Below are 16,809 nucleotides of genomic sequence, written 5' to 3'. Positions count from 1 at the left end.
GATGTCTGAGTTTATTTCAAATATTCTTCCGTTTTCTTCCCTACAAAGATACGTTCTATTAACAACAAGGCAGAGAGCAAAGAGTAGAAACACTATAATTTACAGAAAGCTTTATTCAAGGGGTATTTCAAGGTTGGAATCTCACAACCTCAATAATTAAAAGATAATGAATTGTGACTTTCAATTCACAAAGAATAATCTAACTCCTAATAGTCTCCTGGACTTTAATAAATATAGAATACTGGTTTTGACTGAGAAGTAAATCTTCCAGTACCTGCATTTTAGTGAACTGGTAAGAGTTAATTTTAAGTAAACCTTAGGGACTAAGGGGATAAATACCCCTGTCCAAAAGAGTGAGGGGAGGATCAACTTATTTTCACTCTGAAAGAAAATAAAGTCTTAAACTATTTTTTAATACATTTACTTATTTATCGTTATGTGATGCTGAGGATCGAACCCAGGGCCTCACACATGATAGGTGAGAGCTCTATCACTGAGCCACAACCCCAACCCCTTAAACTATTTATACCACAGAATAAGATGAGAATATGAATCTATAAATGAGTCAAAATAAAATAAGAGTTCAAAAAATATGCAGGCCTTTGGAAAATTTATAAACACCTGCCAGCCATTCTTCTAATGTAAGAGAAATCTGATGTAAGAAAAGGGTAAGAGAATACAGAAGGGAACTGGGATGAAGGATGTGTGCACATGGGGTTTGATAGCAAGGAGAGGTGTCAGTCAAGGGCCATCATGAGCTCCCAGCCAGTGCCCCATCTTTAGTGCATCCACAGCAGGACAGGAGTGGGAGTACTAATGCCCATCAACTGGCACAGTGACAGGCAGGTAAGCTCACATACACTACATCAAGACAACCTCCACTGCTGGCATTCTAACTTTTTAAATAATCACATCACTCTGAAATATGCCTATTTATTTAATCATTTTGCTCCCAAACCCTTTTTCTTCCTCCTGGGGAACTGGGGACTGAGCCAGGGCCTCACGCATACACTCTACTACAGAGCTGCATCCTCAGCCCTTTCTAATTTGGGAGGCAAGACACAGTCTCATTAATCTGTCCAATCTGGCCTCGAATTTGTGATCCTCCTGTTTTAGCCTTCTGAGAACCTAGGATTACAGGTGGGCACCACGTGCCTGGCTTTCCCTCCTTAACACACTCATGTTTATACCAACAGCCTCCCACTAAGCAGAGTAAAAAAATAAGCCTGCAATTTCAGCTCTGGTACATCTTTAAAAGCTGAATATAAATAGCTTTGTGAATTAAAAGAGTAAAGTGAAAGAGAGGAAAAACAAGAATGGGATTTGGACCTGCTAGAAAACCATTAACAAATTAGAAAATGTATCTTTCTTAAAGGCTTCATGAAGGGGCAGTGTGGTACAGAGGAAGACAATTCAGAAATAAACTTTAAAAATTTACAGGTAATAAATAATAGCCTTTATCCTAGCAATTCCACTTTTAAGGCCTTACCCTACACAGAACCCAAAGTTCAATACAATGTTTCCTATAGCAAGAAACAACTTAACATACATCAGTAAGATACTATAAATGTATGTTACATGCATACAACAGAATACTATGCAGCATTTTTAAAAATCACAGATAAAAGAAAAAGCACAACTGTGGCCAAGGAGTGCCTACCCTGGAAACTGCTACTGGGTTTACCAGGCTTCCATGAGCAGGAGAGCCTTAGACAAACCACTTTTCTGTTTTAGCCGTAAAGCTCTTTCAGTTATCTGCCTAAAAAATGGAAGTAGGAGAATGTGGGTTGTACCTTCCTTCTTAACTGTAACTATTTCATTCAATAATGCGATTTTAGGATTACAGGGAATTTCTGTGAAGTAATCTGTGCAAGAGAGCCAGGAGCACAGAAAGAAAGAAAGATACGCAGGCATTTTCTCTAATATTTATATGCCAATTTATATCTCCTAAATTGTTAAAATATAGACACAATAAAATTAGTGACCAGATGTGAGACACTAACTCTCACACTTCACCTGGACAAATGCATTACATTACACGCAGCAGGCATTAGCTCTTCAAGGATTTTTAGATGTGATAATGGCTACAAGTACCCATTTCTGTGGAGTTCAACCATCGTGAGTTCATTTGGTAAAGTAAATAAGCAATTTGATTTTGCTTCACAAACTGAAATGCCACAGGATTTGTAAAAAATTAAGAACTTTCAGAGCTGTGTGTGTGTGTGTGTGTGTGTGTGTGTGTGTGTGTGTCCATAAGCCACAATCATATGTCTGGATTCTGCTGCCTCAGGACTGAGGGACTAGTCTACACTAATTCAACTTCCTGGAAGAACATTTCAAACCCTAAGGGGCCTCTTCCCAGCATTAAACCAGTTCAATCCAGTTTAGCTTCTAAGGTGTGACTGAATCCCAGGAGGTGGGTGAATCACCAGCCCACAGATACTATTAAACAAGATGACTCTGACCACCGCCTCAGTGTCTAACTTTCCCAATTAAAGAACTTTAAACATTTAATACAATGAAATATAATGGCCCCATTAAATTCTAATTCAAAACAAACAATGAAGAAAATAATTGCTACTCAATTACACACTGCTTAATTAGAAAACATTTAAATGGCATGCTCTTGCACATGATCTATTCCCAAAATTTCCAGTCTAACTTGGCAAACATATTTAAAACATGCCTATGAAAAGAATGCCAGGGGCCTTAAAAGGAGGTTCAAATAAATAATTTAAAAATAAGAACAGGCAGAAGAAACTAGTGAGCAGAAATATTCTCTCTTCAAAATCTACCCACTGGCACCTTGGTCCCAACATACAAGATGTCTTTCCGTACCACCACCTCAGGTTCTCACAGCCCTGCTGCACACCTTGCACTGCCCCTTCTGGCCTGAGGTGCACGGTCATGTTCACGCCTGCTCAGGCGGACATGCTTTAATGAGTGATGCTGTGCTGCTGCTTTAGAACCTGGCTTTCATTAGGTTCTAGGGCAGAGAGCCACTTGGAGAGGCTGACAAAAGTTAGAGGTGCTGAACTTTACACTGGAAGTCAGAGCTTGATCTCAGAACAAAATAAACCAATTTTACTGTGATGCCTGAGCACACCCTTAAACAAGGGCATGGTTGAACCCTCTGCTTGTAACATCTATGCTGAAGGACATTCCGTACTGAGTTCTATTTCTCTATACCCACCCCAACTCTTGGTGACTTGTTAGTCCACCTGGGTTTAGAGGAAGCCTTGGCTATTACATCTTGGTTAATTCTTTTTCATCTCTTGCTTTTAAGCTACTTAATAATCAAAAGGCTGTGCTTCTGTGGCACAGCCTTTTGATCTAAATTCACCAAATCCAATCTTGCCTATTGTTCTTTTGAATGAAAGCTAAGGTTATAGACAATAGTGAGGCTTATTTTAAAAAATCTCTTTACCCATGTGATCTGCAGTGAAAAGATTTTATTATGTACTAAAGGAAATTTAAACTATATAAACAAAACAAGCAGAAACTAGTACAGGTATGTGGTATATTCATCATTTGAATACTTCCTATTGAAACTGAACAAAATAAATATAAGTTCCTAGAAAGAATCAGGAATAAAATTACCTAACACAGATTTAATGGGAAAACAATGTATTCATCAGTGATCATTTACACAGAATCTATAGAATAATGCCTTATAATCCCTTCCACTAAATCATATTATTTTATCATTCCTCTGACCCATTGTATAACCAAGGCACTTCATCTTTTTAGAATAACAGAACATACTAAAACTGCACAACAGATCATTCTTGACTATGCTCTTACTTAGGCTAAATATTTTAATATTCTTTAATTATCTACAGTTGTCCTCACTATAAGAATTGCTAATATTGTCCCTCATTAATTTCTAAAAAGGAGAAAACACCCCAGCTGACATTTTTAAACATGTCAAGTCATGTAAGTTCATTAATAATTTTCATGTTTATCTTTACTAAATATCTTCAAAGTTGCACTATCACAGTTGTTCTCCTAACAGTTCCATTACTTGAAATCTAGTTTGCCTAAATGAAATCATATAAGTAGTTACACAGAAGTATATGAAGGTCTGAGAATCCAGAGCAAGCACTTCCATTATTCAAAAGGTTGTGATGCTGAATATGTTAGTTACCCTTTGAGCCTCAGTTTAATTGATAAAATTGGAGACACACTCTATTCCGTAGGATTGTGGTTATTTAAAAAGCTAACTTATATTTTTTAAAACTTGGACAAAAACATCTACATGGGCTAGGCACAGTGGCTAATGCCTATAATCCCAGCCATGTGGGAGGCCAAGACAGGAAGATGGCAAGCTGGAAGCCAGCCTCGGCAACTCAGTGTGACCCTGTCTCAAAATAAAATAAAGGAATAGGGACATATCTCAAAAGTAAAGAGGCCCTGGGTTCAATTCCCACTAACAAAATGAAAATTTAAAAAAATGGGGCTAGGGTTGTGGCTTAGTGGTAGAATGTTTGCCTAGTATGTGTAAGGCACAGGGTTCCTAAGAAAGGACTTTAAAAATACAGTTCTACAGTTAAAAGGTTTCTTCTATTGAAAGAAACCACAGAAATATTACATGAAGCACAGGGTACCCTGAAAGAATTTTAGCAATAAAGAAATCACATGAACAATTCAACTTGATATGCAGTATTTTTACCAGGAATTCTAACAACAACAACAACAACAAAAAAGCAAACTAGGAAAACCAGAATTCAAAGTTAAACAGTTTTCTAACATGATCACTATGCCAAAGTAAAAGTTCAAAGCAAATAATATTCACAAGGTTCAAATTCTCCCTAGAGCAACTGAGCTCTATAACATTAAACTTCCCTAAGACATTTTACGACCTTTGACATACACAGTGACTTATTAAAGCACTTAGATGAAAAATATATAGCAAATATATGCCAATTTGTTCCATGATTTTTCATGAGTACTGAAAAAAGAAAAGAAGTCTCAGAAACTACTGATTTTAAAAGCAAATGATTTCAGAAAAGCTTGCTTCTCAAAAATGTTATGATTCTATCTTAAACATTTCAAAGAAGAGAGCAGAGAACACCCTTGAAGATGCATCTTGACATAGTCCCTTCGGTGTTACAATCAATATCTTTCTATTCAAAGGCTATGAAGATTTTTATCATCCCATGTATAGAATGTGACCAGCTACATAGTCCCCGTGTGCAGTATGTAGTGTGACAATGTGCAGTGTGACAATGGCAATGTCTATCCACTAAACCCTCTTGGCTCTGAGTTACCCAAGAGGATCTTTGTTTTGAAAAAATGCAGGCATGTTGATCTTGGTTTTTCTTCTTAATTCAGCAACCTACACTCACCTCTACTTATGTTGTTTCTTAACAAAAGGGCACAATTATAGTGCTTAAAAATAGGAACTCTTGAGTGTGGGTGCATGAAGGATTCATTACTGTTCTGTAGATGTTGAAAATTCCAACATAAAAAGGGAAAGAGAGATGAAGGAGAGAAAAGTTATGAATAATTCAACCTTGGCAGGGTGCCTCATCCATAAAATGGTATGATAACAGGTTACGCTTCATGGGAATGGTTGATTTGATAACATGTAAATCACTGAACTTCATTAACATAATTATTATTTTTATGATGATCAAATAAGTTTGTTGAATGAGTTTATAGCTTAGGTTTAGTCTATTTAGGAATATTTTCAATTCTTTGAGAAAATAACACAATCATTATAAAACTAAGGAAGATAAATGAGATCAAGAAATACATAATTTTCAATAAACATTTTCTGTGGCTTGAGCTTCTCATAGCTAATAAAAGTATGGGACTTATCCAAAGCAATGGGACTTGTGGTCAGGGTTAGAAGCCTGCCTAGGTTTGAATCCCAGATCTACTACTTGTTGTTAGCTGTGTTTTAGGCAAATTATTTATTGTGCATTTTGCATTCTGTCCCTTAACTAGGAATGAGGACAACTGAGATATTTTGAGGATTAAACTAGTTAGCAAATATAAATTGCCTGGAACAGGGCTGCTGGCAGTTAGTGCTATGCTAAGTGTTAATATGGATTTAGTTCTTAAAATTTTTCACCAAAAAAAACTGCTTCCCACCACAAAATTGACCATTGTTAAGCCTAGTCACTCACAAGAATAACTAGTTAATTAGGTGATTATAATTTGAAAACTTCTGAGCTATAAATCTGAACTAAACACTGTCCCACTCATCAGTACCTTGTACATACATTCTATGTCATCTACATGCAGATTCTAGATAGCAGAGCTGCCTGCTAAGTTACTGGCAAAATTCAAATGCATACTATAGCTAGTTGGTCTGCATGTGTACACTAAAGATTAGAACGATGATTTCTAAGTGATGGGAATGTGATATTTTTAGTTTATTTGTATTTTTCTGCCATGCAGATGCATTGTTTCCATAATAGGTTATTTTAAAATTTAGAAGTTAAAGAAACATGCCTTATGTTTGTGTAGGGAAAAAACACCACAGATTCCATACCTGTATTTATGAATGATGGCATTAAATAGTTTTCCATCTCTCCAGCAGGTAGTGAAATTTTCACACCGTATTCCAGCATAACCCTCTGTTGCCTGTTGTGTCCACAGTAGCAATCTCTCTTTTGCAGACATATCCTCTGACTCTCCAGTGACATGGATATCAGATATCTAAATATAACAAAGTGTTGAACCATTAGGAAGGAAGGAAGTTAATGCAGATTACAAACCTACTGTGTGCCAGGCACTTCATGAGTACTGTTTTCCTCAGTCCTCATAACTTATTTAAACACTAAATATATTTCTGCATTTTACATATAGAAAAATTAAGTTTCAATCAGACTAACAGATTTAAAAAGTTATTTGTGTCCAAGAACTTAACTATACCAAAACATCACAGTATCGGAAAATTCTACCTTCTTCTTTGCTAATCAGTTAAAAAAAAAAAATCCTTCAGCAAATTTTTTTCCAAATGCAAACTGATCTGAAGTAAACCTATAAATTACTCTGCACTACCACCTGCTGAGCAGAATTTGAGCCAACAGGTATTCTGTGTAAAGAATAGAGAAAGAAATAGTATATTCTTAATTATATCATATAACAATTTGGCTGCAAATCTCTTAATTTTCTCAAGAGTCTTGCTCAGCTTGTTCAACACAAAACTTTTCAACTGATTTCCCATATATTTTTTTTTGTTTTCAATGTTTTTTAAGCTTCTTCCATCAAATAATAATATAATAACAACACTCGGGAGTGTTCATGATTTACATTTTCCAAGAGCATCACTTTGAAAAGGGTCCTCCTTGGCCTACTGATAATTACACTAAGGCACAAAGTGACTTTACCAGGAGTTGCCAGTAACTCCAAAGCTGGGATTAACACCAACAACTGCTCCCTCAGTCAGAGCAAGATGAAGAGCCAAAAGATCAAGAATGCAAGAGGCAAGCCAGAATCAGGATGGGCAAGTAAGGAGACTGGAATCAAGGCGTAGGGAGGGAAAAATAATTCTATAACAGGAACAAAATCACTAGACCAGAGTCATGTGATATGCTTCTAGCTCTGACCACAAGTCCCATAGCTTTGGATAATTAATGCCAGGTCTGTGAGTCAACTTCCTCATCTATAAAATGAGGGAGTAGGAAGCAAAAGCAGATAACATTTAAGGCCCTTTTTGGTCTAAAGTCTTACTGAGACTGTAAACACAACACAGAAATCAGAGGTCAAAATACAGAGTCAAGCAACTTAAAGGGGCGGGGGGTGGGGGGGGGACAACTCCAGACTAAAGAGACCTTTTCATCTAGCAGTTTAAAATTAAAACAGGAAACCCATTATTCCTCCCAGCTGCCACAAGGGCCAGGGGCACAGCCAACCCAGGGAGCTGGGGCAGGCCGGCTGCAGCAGTTGAGCTCTTGCCAGCCTGGCAGCCCCTAGGACACCACTTGTTGAAGATGAGGGTGGGGCCATATACGGCCTCTGCCAGTGCACAGCAGAGTTAGCACCATGTCCTGTACAGCTCAACTCCCGGCAGTGGACAAATGGCCAGGAGATAAAAGCAAAGTGTCTTAATCATCATTACTAGGAATTCATGCTAGTCTCTATAATATGACAAAGCACTGTTTGTGTGAACACATTATATAGCATATGTAAGAGCAATTTTTTTTTTCATGTGAAGAAAACACCACTATTTTCTGCCCAACTTCTAAGAATATTCTAATCTTAAAATTATGCTTGTGTGTCTTCCTGGCACCTCCTCTGCATTTACATCTCAGGTATTAATATGCTCAAGCTACTTAGCTGATTTAAGATTACTGCCTCCTCACTTGTAAAATAATAAGGATAACAATTATTACACTGTGAGTGGGAATTCAACATCAGCACAATGTAATACCTGGCATACAGGAAATACATGCTCAACAGAAGATAGCTATTTCATTGTGGTGTTGTCATTCTTTTTGACAAATGGAAAAGCAAAAATTTGACTCCACTCCTCTTCCCAAAAAATGGAGGAGCTACACTGGAGTATTGACAGTGCTATTTAAAAAGGACAGAAATAACTGGAGAGTTAAGGGGGCTGTTTTTTTGCTGATTCTAGAACATTCCATGCCAGTCCAGTTATAAAAGTAATCATCTATTAACTAGGGAAGTCAGTAAATTTCAACCACGGGTACCTGTGTAAAAGCATTGAGCAATACAGAGAATACTCCATCCTCAAGAAAAGAAAGAGTTGTTCAGAGGTTTCAGGTTAAATATCAACCAAAACCATGCATTCTTATTAAATACATTTCCAATATGTGAATTTCAGATTATACATACTACTTCAGATAACACTATTTAAAAAGGTGTAACTTTAAAAAGTACATTTATTTTATGAACCAAGCTTTAACATAACAAAGACTAATGCATTGACTCCATTTCAGCTTCCCCTGCTCTTGCCAATTAACCAAATGTCATCCTCACACAGTGATTTAAGGTATTTTTAAAAAACAGACAACATTAGCTACTATCTGAGTATATCAGATTTTTCATGATACACTGCAAATAAAGCAAAAAGGAAAAATAAATTGAATGCTAAAAATTATAAGTCTACAGTTGTAATTCGCAATCCCTAATCTGAAATGTGTGTGTTAGTGAAACAACCCAAGTCCTCCAAGAAAGGCAGGTTGGGGACAGCTGACACTCAGGATGGACTGCAGGAAATCATAGAGTACCTCCTTACAAAACCTGGAGCCAACACAGCAATGGTCGGAGAGGGTTGCAGTTCCTATCACCTAGGGTCAAATCTCACCTCCAATGGTTAACAGAATGAATGAGCACAGACTATTCACAAAATATTTCAAAAATTCATTTTCCCATCTATGAAACTTAAACAATAGATGATCACGTCTATCTTCTTCGGTGGTTCTGAGGACTAGATGGAATAAGCACATAGAGTGCTCAGCACAGTACCTGACACAGAGAAAACTCTCCCAGCACCATTTTATTGGCATTATTTGCCCCTAAAAGCATCTCACCAACCATCTGTCAACCAGCACCAAAAACAAAATACCTTATATCAGAGTTATTTCTGGAAACTTGAAGCCCTCATGCCTCACATCCAGGTCATGGTTGGCTACTACTCAAACCCAAGTTCTTCCTGTCACTGAGCCTGTCATGCCCATATTTCATTTGTATTTCATTTCCCCTGACCAGATTGCTATCGTTTCCAAACCTTCCAAAAATACCCATCCCACAGTAAACAAAGTCTCTGGTATCTTTAGTACCTTACACTGCTTCTATCTCTCCAGAATCCCAGGTTCTCTCCACTACATTAACTGAAATTCCGCCAAGTCCCAGACTCTACTAGGCCAATGGGCAGCACAGGTATGCTTAACTCTGCAGAGATGCGAACCCAGTGGTTTTCAAACCATTGCCTATAGGTGCAAAGACCTCATTTTTCACATTACTGTAGGACACTCTTGCTTTACCACCTTTTTCCTCTCCTCAAAAATTATCCTGTGTCTCCCAAATGTTTGGCACCCAAAAGAGTATGTGCCTGCAAGCCCACACCCGTCTCCATCTGGCTCCCATTTTCAGTCCTTTGTCTCCTCTCCACTTCAGCCACTCATGCATCCGCATCCTGGATATCATCATCTTGAACCAGAACAAGTTGCTCTCAGACACTGAACTATTGACAGCAACTTCTTGTTTTTCTAGCACTTTCATTCTCCAACTCTAGCTAAGCCAATCATCTGGCTTCAACATCATCTCACATTCCTCGCCCAGTTCTGTTCTAAACTGTGAGTTACAGGGGAAGAAAAGTAATTTTTGTCTTCAACCTTCATAAGTTCTTAGTTGGAATGGAAATTTTTCGTTGGAATAGACCCATATAATAAGGCAGGTTAACAGGAAAAAACAAACAAGTTTATTGATATATACTTGAAGACCAGCAGGGAACCCTGGGAGACCAGAATAAGCTACCCAGAAATATGAATTGCTGAGATGAACACAATTAAGAAAACAGGTGCAGGAAAACTCCCTGCCCTCCATTTACCTAAAAGCAGAATACAAAAAGTGTACTGCTTGCTCCACCTTTCTATCAGAGATAAAAGATGAACTACTGAAGACAACTTTGCATGTCCGTGGGCCTGGAGATGGTTCTAGGATTCTACATGAACAGGCTTTATTGACTTGCCTCTACCTGCCCTTTGTTTGCCTTCCCCCGCTGACACTCCTAGAGACTCAAAAGTTCTTTCCCCTTGTCACTTCTCTATAAATTTATTTTTCTTGGTTGAAGCTGGAACTCAAAGTCACCTCTTTGAGAACTACTCATTCTCTGTGTGTCTCCCGGGTATATGTGAAATACACATTAATGAATTTCCATTTATTTTTCTCTTGTTCTGTCTGTCTGTTGTTTGTTCCAACTAAGAACTTAGGAGGTTGGTGGGAAAACATTTTTCTTCTCCTAAGGAGCCCTCCCTCATCTTTACATCCTTCTCTGCCTGATACTATATGATCCACCATTTCAACCACTCTCATCAGTATCCTCAGCTCCCCGACCCTTTACCTGGGAGCCACTCAACCACAATCTTTATCAAGGCAGCTGAGCATCTTCCCTGCTCACACCCTAAACTATGAGGTTTGGAAACCATATCAGAAAACCATCCTATAACACTGTATGTTACCACCACAAATTCCAGGTCTGCAATCTTGGGTTGCCAATAAACAAGTCTCCCACTGATATGAAATAATCACCTTTTCTTCTTCATAGAGAAAATAGCCCCATGAGCCAGGACTCCCTCACCTCCCTGTCCCGTTACACTCTTTGCCTCCATGTGACCTCTCTCCTCCAGTACACTTAATTCTTTCACCTTCTGCTTCCTAGAGATCTTATTCTATCTATTATTCTCTTTCACCTGAGTCTTTCTTCTCCATATTTAAAATGCCCAAGTCTCTCCCATCCTAAAGTAAAAGTAAATAACCTTCAACTCAATTCCCTCTTTTCTTTCTCTCTCTCTCTCTCTTTCTCTTTCTCTCTCTCTCTCTCTCTCTCTCTCTCTCTCTCTCTCTCTCCCCCTCCCTCCCTCCCTCCCTCCCTCCCTAAAAGAGTATTCTGTCATTTTTTTTCTTTTTGCCTTAATTACATTCTCTTCTCTACCTGCTGTGATTTGGTTTCCATCCCCATCACTCCACTGAAACTGAGCAGAGCTGACCAGACAAGAGAATCTGGTAATTCTTGCTCATGACTATTTTCAGAGTTAAGAAGGAAATTAGTTTACAAAACATAATTAAAGTGATAGGTAGGGGAAAACTGAAGAGGTGAAAGATTGGGAGAAGTCATCTATCACCACCTTTTTCACAGACTCACTCATTCAAAAAACACCTGTAAGCATATGCTTGAACCATTGATGTTCACTGGTTACACAAATGTCTTCACAAAGCATACGATGGAACCAGCAAGAATAGTTCGTAGTTATTTGCCAATACCTCCATTTTCTAATCCTGATCTCTTCAAGGCACCTGTCCCTGGCAGTGATGCCACTCCTTCCTGTTTTTCCTCTGGTCTCTGGGCTTTCCTTCTCGGTCTTCATTAGAGGCTCCTCTGGAGCACAACTTTAATGCTACCCTCCAGGCCTGGGCCTCAGTCCTCTCCTCTCAGTCCTGGCTGATTTCCTCTACTACAATGCTTCCAACCATCCTTCACACTGATGACCCCTAGTCCCCATGTCACACACACTATCTTATCCCTAAACTCACCCCAATTCCCTAACCAACACTTTTATTGAAAGAGTAAAACTAACCACTTAAGTGAGCCAAATGCTGCTTTAAGCACTTCACAAATACCAACAGACTAGTGCTCAAAGAGGGCACTCTTAAACTGTGCTACATCTCACCTTTCCAAATTCAACATATCAAAAACTGACGTTTTCTTTCTCTTTCCTGCTCCTTCGACTATATTCCTAGCTCAGCCCCATCATTTACCCAGCTTCCCCCACATCAAAAACTCCTGAAGTCATCCTCAGTGCAGTTCATCCTGTATGCCCACACTCAACTGGTCATAGTCCTATGCAGCCTCCTTCCCCCTAACACCCTCCCTTTGAAACTCCTCAGTCTAGCACAGTGAACTACTTCTTTCTCTATGTCAATGTATTTCCACAGAACACTAAGCATGTATATGAGCCATCCCTACCCAGAGAATGCACTGACCCTCTAGTCCTTCTCCATGAGCTGAGTACACCTGCAGAGTCTGGGTGAGGTGCCTGCCACCCACCCTATGCATACTGCTTTACAGAAGTATACACTGTGTACTACTTTTGCTTCTTGATAAATCTTTTCCCCCTCTAGCATATGAGCAACACACAAAGATAAACAATGTCTTATTCACTTAAGTATTACAGTGCCTGGCACATGACACTCAGCAAATACCCAATAAACAAAAGACATTGTGACCCAGTCAGACACCTTAGGAACTTGCATTAATTCATTCAAGCAACCAAGATCCTCTTGATCACTTCTACTTTAGCATATGTTTCAAAGTCCCACATGGAAGGCTTTACTACCTCTGTAGGTTGTAACCCCCAACCAAGAGAACTGATCAACCTATAAAAATGTCACTTAACCAAGTAGGGTTTATCTGCTTCTCATTTACACAATAAAAATGACACATCGAAAACATTTTTCAAGAAATTTATCTTAGCTGGGGATGTAGCTCAGTGGTAGAATGCTTGCCTAGCATAAACAAAGGCCTGAGTTCAATCCCCAGGATTACAAACAAAAACAAAAATGAAACAAATTTTATCATGACATTGTAAAAACAACCAAACTCTAGCAGTTGTTTTCCAAATTTAAGGAGAATATAATAGGGAAGCCAACGACCTGAACAAGTCCAAAGTAAACATGAATGTCAATCACAATTTAATAGTTATGACAGGCCTCAAAAGATACTGGCCTGGCCAAAACTTCTACCTTCTTCTAGAACTGAGTTTCAATGTCAACGAATGTCTCAGGGTATGATCAAGAGGGTTCTGACCTGAGAGCTGAATGGACTACTGGAAAGTGGGACCTAGTTGCAGAAAGTAGGTCACAGGAACATACAGTGTGTGCCATTCTGGCTTTTACTCCAGGAGGAATAAGCTTCCCCATGAATTCAAATGACATCAAGATTTGGCCTATGCTATGGATAAATAGCAAAAAGCATGTGACAGTTGTGGTATTCTGTGTTAAAATGCTTTAACCAGCTCAATAATTGTATGTATTCCTTTTCACATTTATAAGATTCCAAACTTAGATTAGGAATGAGAATCTTCAGGATTTTTATGTCAAGGCCAAATATTTTCCAGAGCCCTGACTGAAGCTAGTTTCCAAAGCACAGCCCTGGGTTACAAAAGATCCTCATAAAACATTCTCATAAACTCCTTGGACATGTTACAATGTGGTTTTCCAAATACAGGTTCTAAACATATTAGTTCTATTGGTAATAAAACAAATCTAACCCATTTGATAGGAGGACCATAAACTCATTTGGATTAGACATGTGGCTGGTAACTATATTTTTAACATTGTAATTTTGAGCCCTCTGGGCATAAAAAAGAATCTTGATCCCCAAAATATAAAGTTATTTTCATAGTTCAGGATGCCAGGCTTTGAGAACAAAGGAGTTACCACCTCTATTTTACCTCTTCACTCCATTTATAAGCAAGCTCAAAAACTGAAATTAAAAATGCCGAAAACTAGCCTCAGCCTTAAAAAAGATTGATTCCAACAACCCTCACACTCTTTCCCACATTTGCTTCTCCTTTTCCCACTTCAACTGCACCCTTACATACAACATTGATTCTTCATTCTGTATTATTGCTTCTCCCTTTCGGCAGAGCTGAGATGACATCCAATGTTCAAAACATCAATAACTGGAATTAAATAGGTACAGAGGACTCCAGGTGAGGCTCTGGATAAGCAGTATTCAAACAGAAGGAAAGAGCCTGACCCCAATTCACACAGTTACAACTGTGGATTCCCCAGACACATGAACACTCCTGGACAGTCAGGGTTGTGGTTAATGAGCTGTTAGCTTTTTCACAGTGCAGGCCTGACCAAGTACCTCAGAGAGTGTGGTCAGGCAATGTGACCCACAGTCTCAATAAATGGCTAAAGGACGCAGTAAACACCTAAGAACAAGAACAACCTGTTAACTCTCCCTAGATTTTTGCAGGGAGAAGGGAATCTTATTTCCCCACTTCTTCTTTCCCACCAACAACTTGAGTTGAGGCAACTATTATCTCTAGTCTAGATTACTGTCTTATTCTCCAATGTCAATACCAATAGCATGTTTTAAAACACAGACCTGATAGGCTTACAATGACAATGGTCTCAAGAGAGCTTCCACCTTCTTTTGAACAAAGCCTCAGTGTCTGGATTAGTAACAGCCCCCTAACCAGTCTCACTATACTAAGTCTTGCCCTACTCACATTCTCAGTACAGTTCATCCTTTATTCTGCAGCCACAATAATCTCATTAAGATTTGGTAGATCTCTCCAAACCCAAGCCATTCCCCTTCTATGATCAAACCGTGTGAGCATCAAGCTGTACCCACCACATGCCCTCTCTCTCCTACTTCTTCCCTTAAGATATTTCTCCCTTTAGGACATTCTCTCCATACTCAGTTCAACACAGCATCTATTAGGTGATCAACAGTATCTGCTAAATAAGAAGGATGGAAGGGAGAGAAAGAAAATAAGGAAGTAATTAAAAGAAAAAAGTGAGAAAGATCAGAAACATATTCCATGTTTTCATTGGTATTAACCTGTCATGTAAACCTTGTCATTTTAGAAAATTAACCAGGCATGGTAGTGCACACCTATAATCCCAGCAACTAGGGAGCCTGAGGCAAGAGGATCACAAGTGCAAAAAGCCAGCCTTGGCAACTTAGTGAGGATCTAAGCAACTTAGTGAGACCCTGTCTCAAAATTAAAAATAAAAAGGGCTGGAGATGTGGCTCAGTAGTTAAGTGCCCCTGGTACCAAAGATATATAAATAGATTGATGGCAATTGTTTCATTTTCCAATAATAACAATACACTGACCACTGCACAAAAGTATTCAGCAGGAAGAAAGCCCAAAGACCACTCAGTGATAACCCAATATCAAGGAGGGAAGCTGAGTTTCACCCAAATTGTTTCTCTTAAAAAAAAAATTCACAAACAAAACAATATGTAAACCTGGAGATGTCCTGTCAATGGGAAAAAAAAAAAAGTCAATATATTCCACAGTGCTCTGATTTCACTCACAGCCTACTGCTAAATGACCCACTTACTATGAAGTGAGTTGCAACAGCCTCACCATGTTAGTCAGCTGAATCTGTAAATGTGAAGTCCTAAGAGCAAAGTCAATGCCACCAGACAACTGGGCAACAGGAACACACTATTTTTATAGATGCTGTCATGCTTATGGAATGCACTGAGAACACAAGAACAACCGACTCTAAAGTTGACTCAGATACTCCCTGAGAGTTTATTCACATTTATCTTATTTTAATTTTTTTGTAGTGCTAGGGATTGAATTCAGGGTCTTGCACATGCTAGACAAGTGCTCTACCATTGAGCCACATCCCCAGTCCCTCTTTACCTTTTTAAAAACAAAAATGAATTTCTTTAACATAATGCAAATAATGCAAATTTTCTTTAAAATTTTTAATTACTTAAAAATTTTATCAAATTTACCATTTAAATAATTTATGTGCAACAGTTCTGAAGTTAAAATAACTAAGTAGTAAGATATTCCACTTAAAGAAGTCTATAAAAAGTAAAGACCAAAAGCCATGGGAATCCAAATTGAAAGGAAGCAGGGCCATTTGATGGACTCATTCATTTTACTGGTGAACAAGCTGAGGCAAAAAGAAGTGATGTGATGTGCCAAAGGTCACACAGCATGCTGGTAGGCAGCCTAGGTCATGAAGCTAGGTCTTTAGTTCCAATTCAGAATCTCTGAGAGTAAAATTTCTCCTTCACATAAATGAGAAAAAGTGGGGGGAAAATATTTTTACAACCAAGACTGATTTCCCCTCTATATCAGTGGCCACACTGGATGCCGCCAACTCAGCTTCATTCCAGTGCACCCACAGCTGGGAAATGGCGTACAGGCACAGATCTGAGAGGGCATCCCCCAGCTCTGCCTCATCCCTAACAGTTAATTAAGCTCCTTTTCACTGAAGCAGCTCAGTCTGTGTGTGTATAGAGCAGCTGATATGCAGGACATCCTCACATTTTCAGCGGAAGACATGTATCTCTCACATAAACTGAATGTCAAGGTTCATAAACAATTTCCCCACCAAGCTAGGTGC

General features: G+C 38.7%; 1 protein-coding gene across 9 annotated transcripts in view; it reads right to left on the bottom strand.

The window, feature by feature from the left end:
• The window catches only part of Dst (dystonin), a 334,297-nt gene that overhangs the window by 180,308 nt on the left and 137,180 nt on the right, over positions 1-16,809 (bottom strand). For all 9 annotated transcript variants that reach the window (XM_026398944.2, XM_077801782.1, XM_077801781.1 and 6 more), the window contains one exon: positions 6,503-6,669. In XM_026398944.2, coding sequence (XP_026254729.2) covers positions 6,503-6,669 — 167 coding nt within the window. The remainder of the gene's footprint in view (positions 1-6,502; positions 6,670-16,809) is intronic.

This window comes from Urocitellus parryii, chromosome 8 (assembly GCF_045843805.1).
Source record: "Urocitellus parryii isolate mUroPar1 chromosome 8, mUroPar1.hap1, whole genome shotgun sequence".
In the NCBI taxonomy this organism is placed as follows: domain Eukaryota; kingdom Metazoa; phylum Chordata; class Mammalia; order Rodentia; family Sciuridae; genus Urocitellus; species Urocitellus parryii.
Note: the sequence above shows the minus strand (reverse complement) of the source record. Positions and strands in the feature narration are given on the sequence as shown.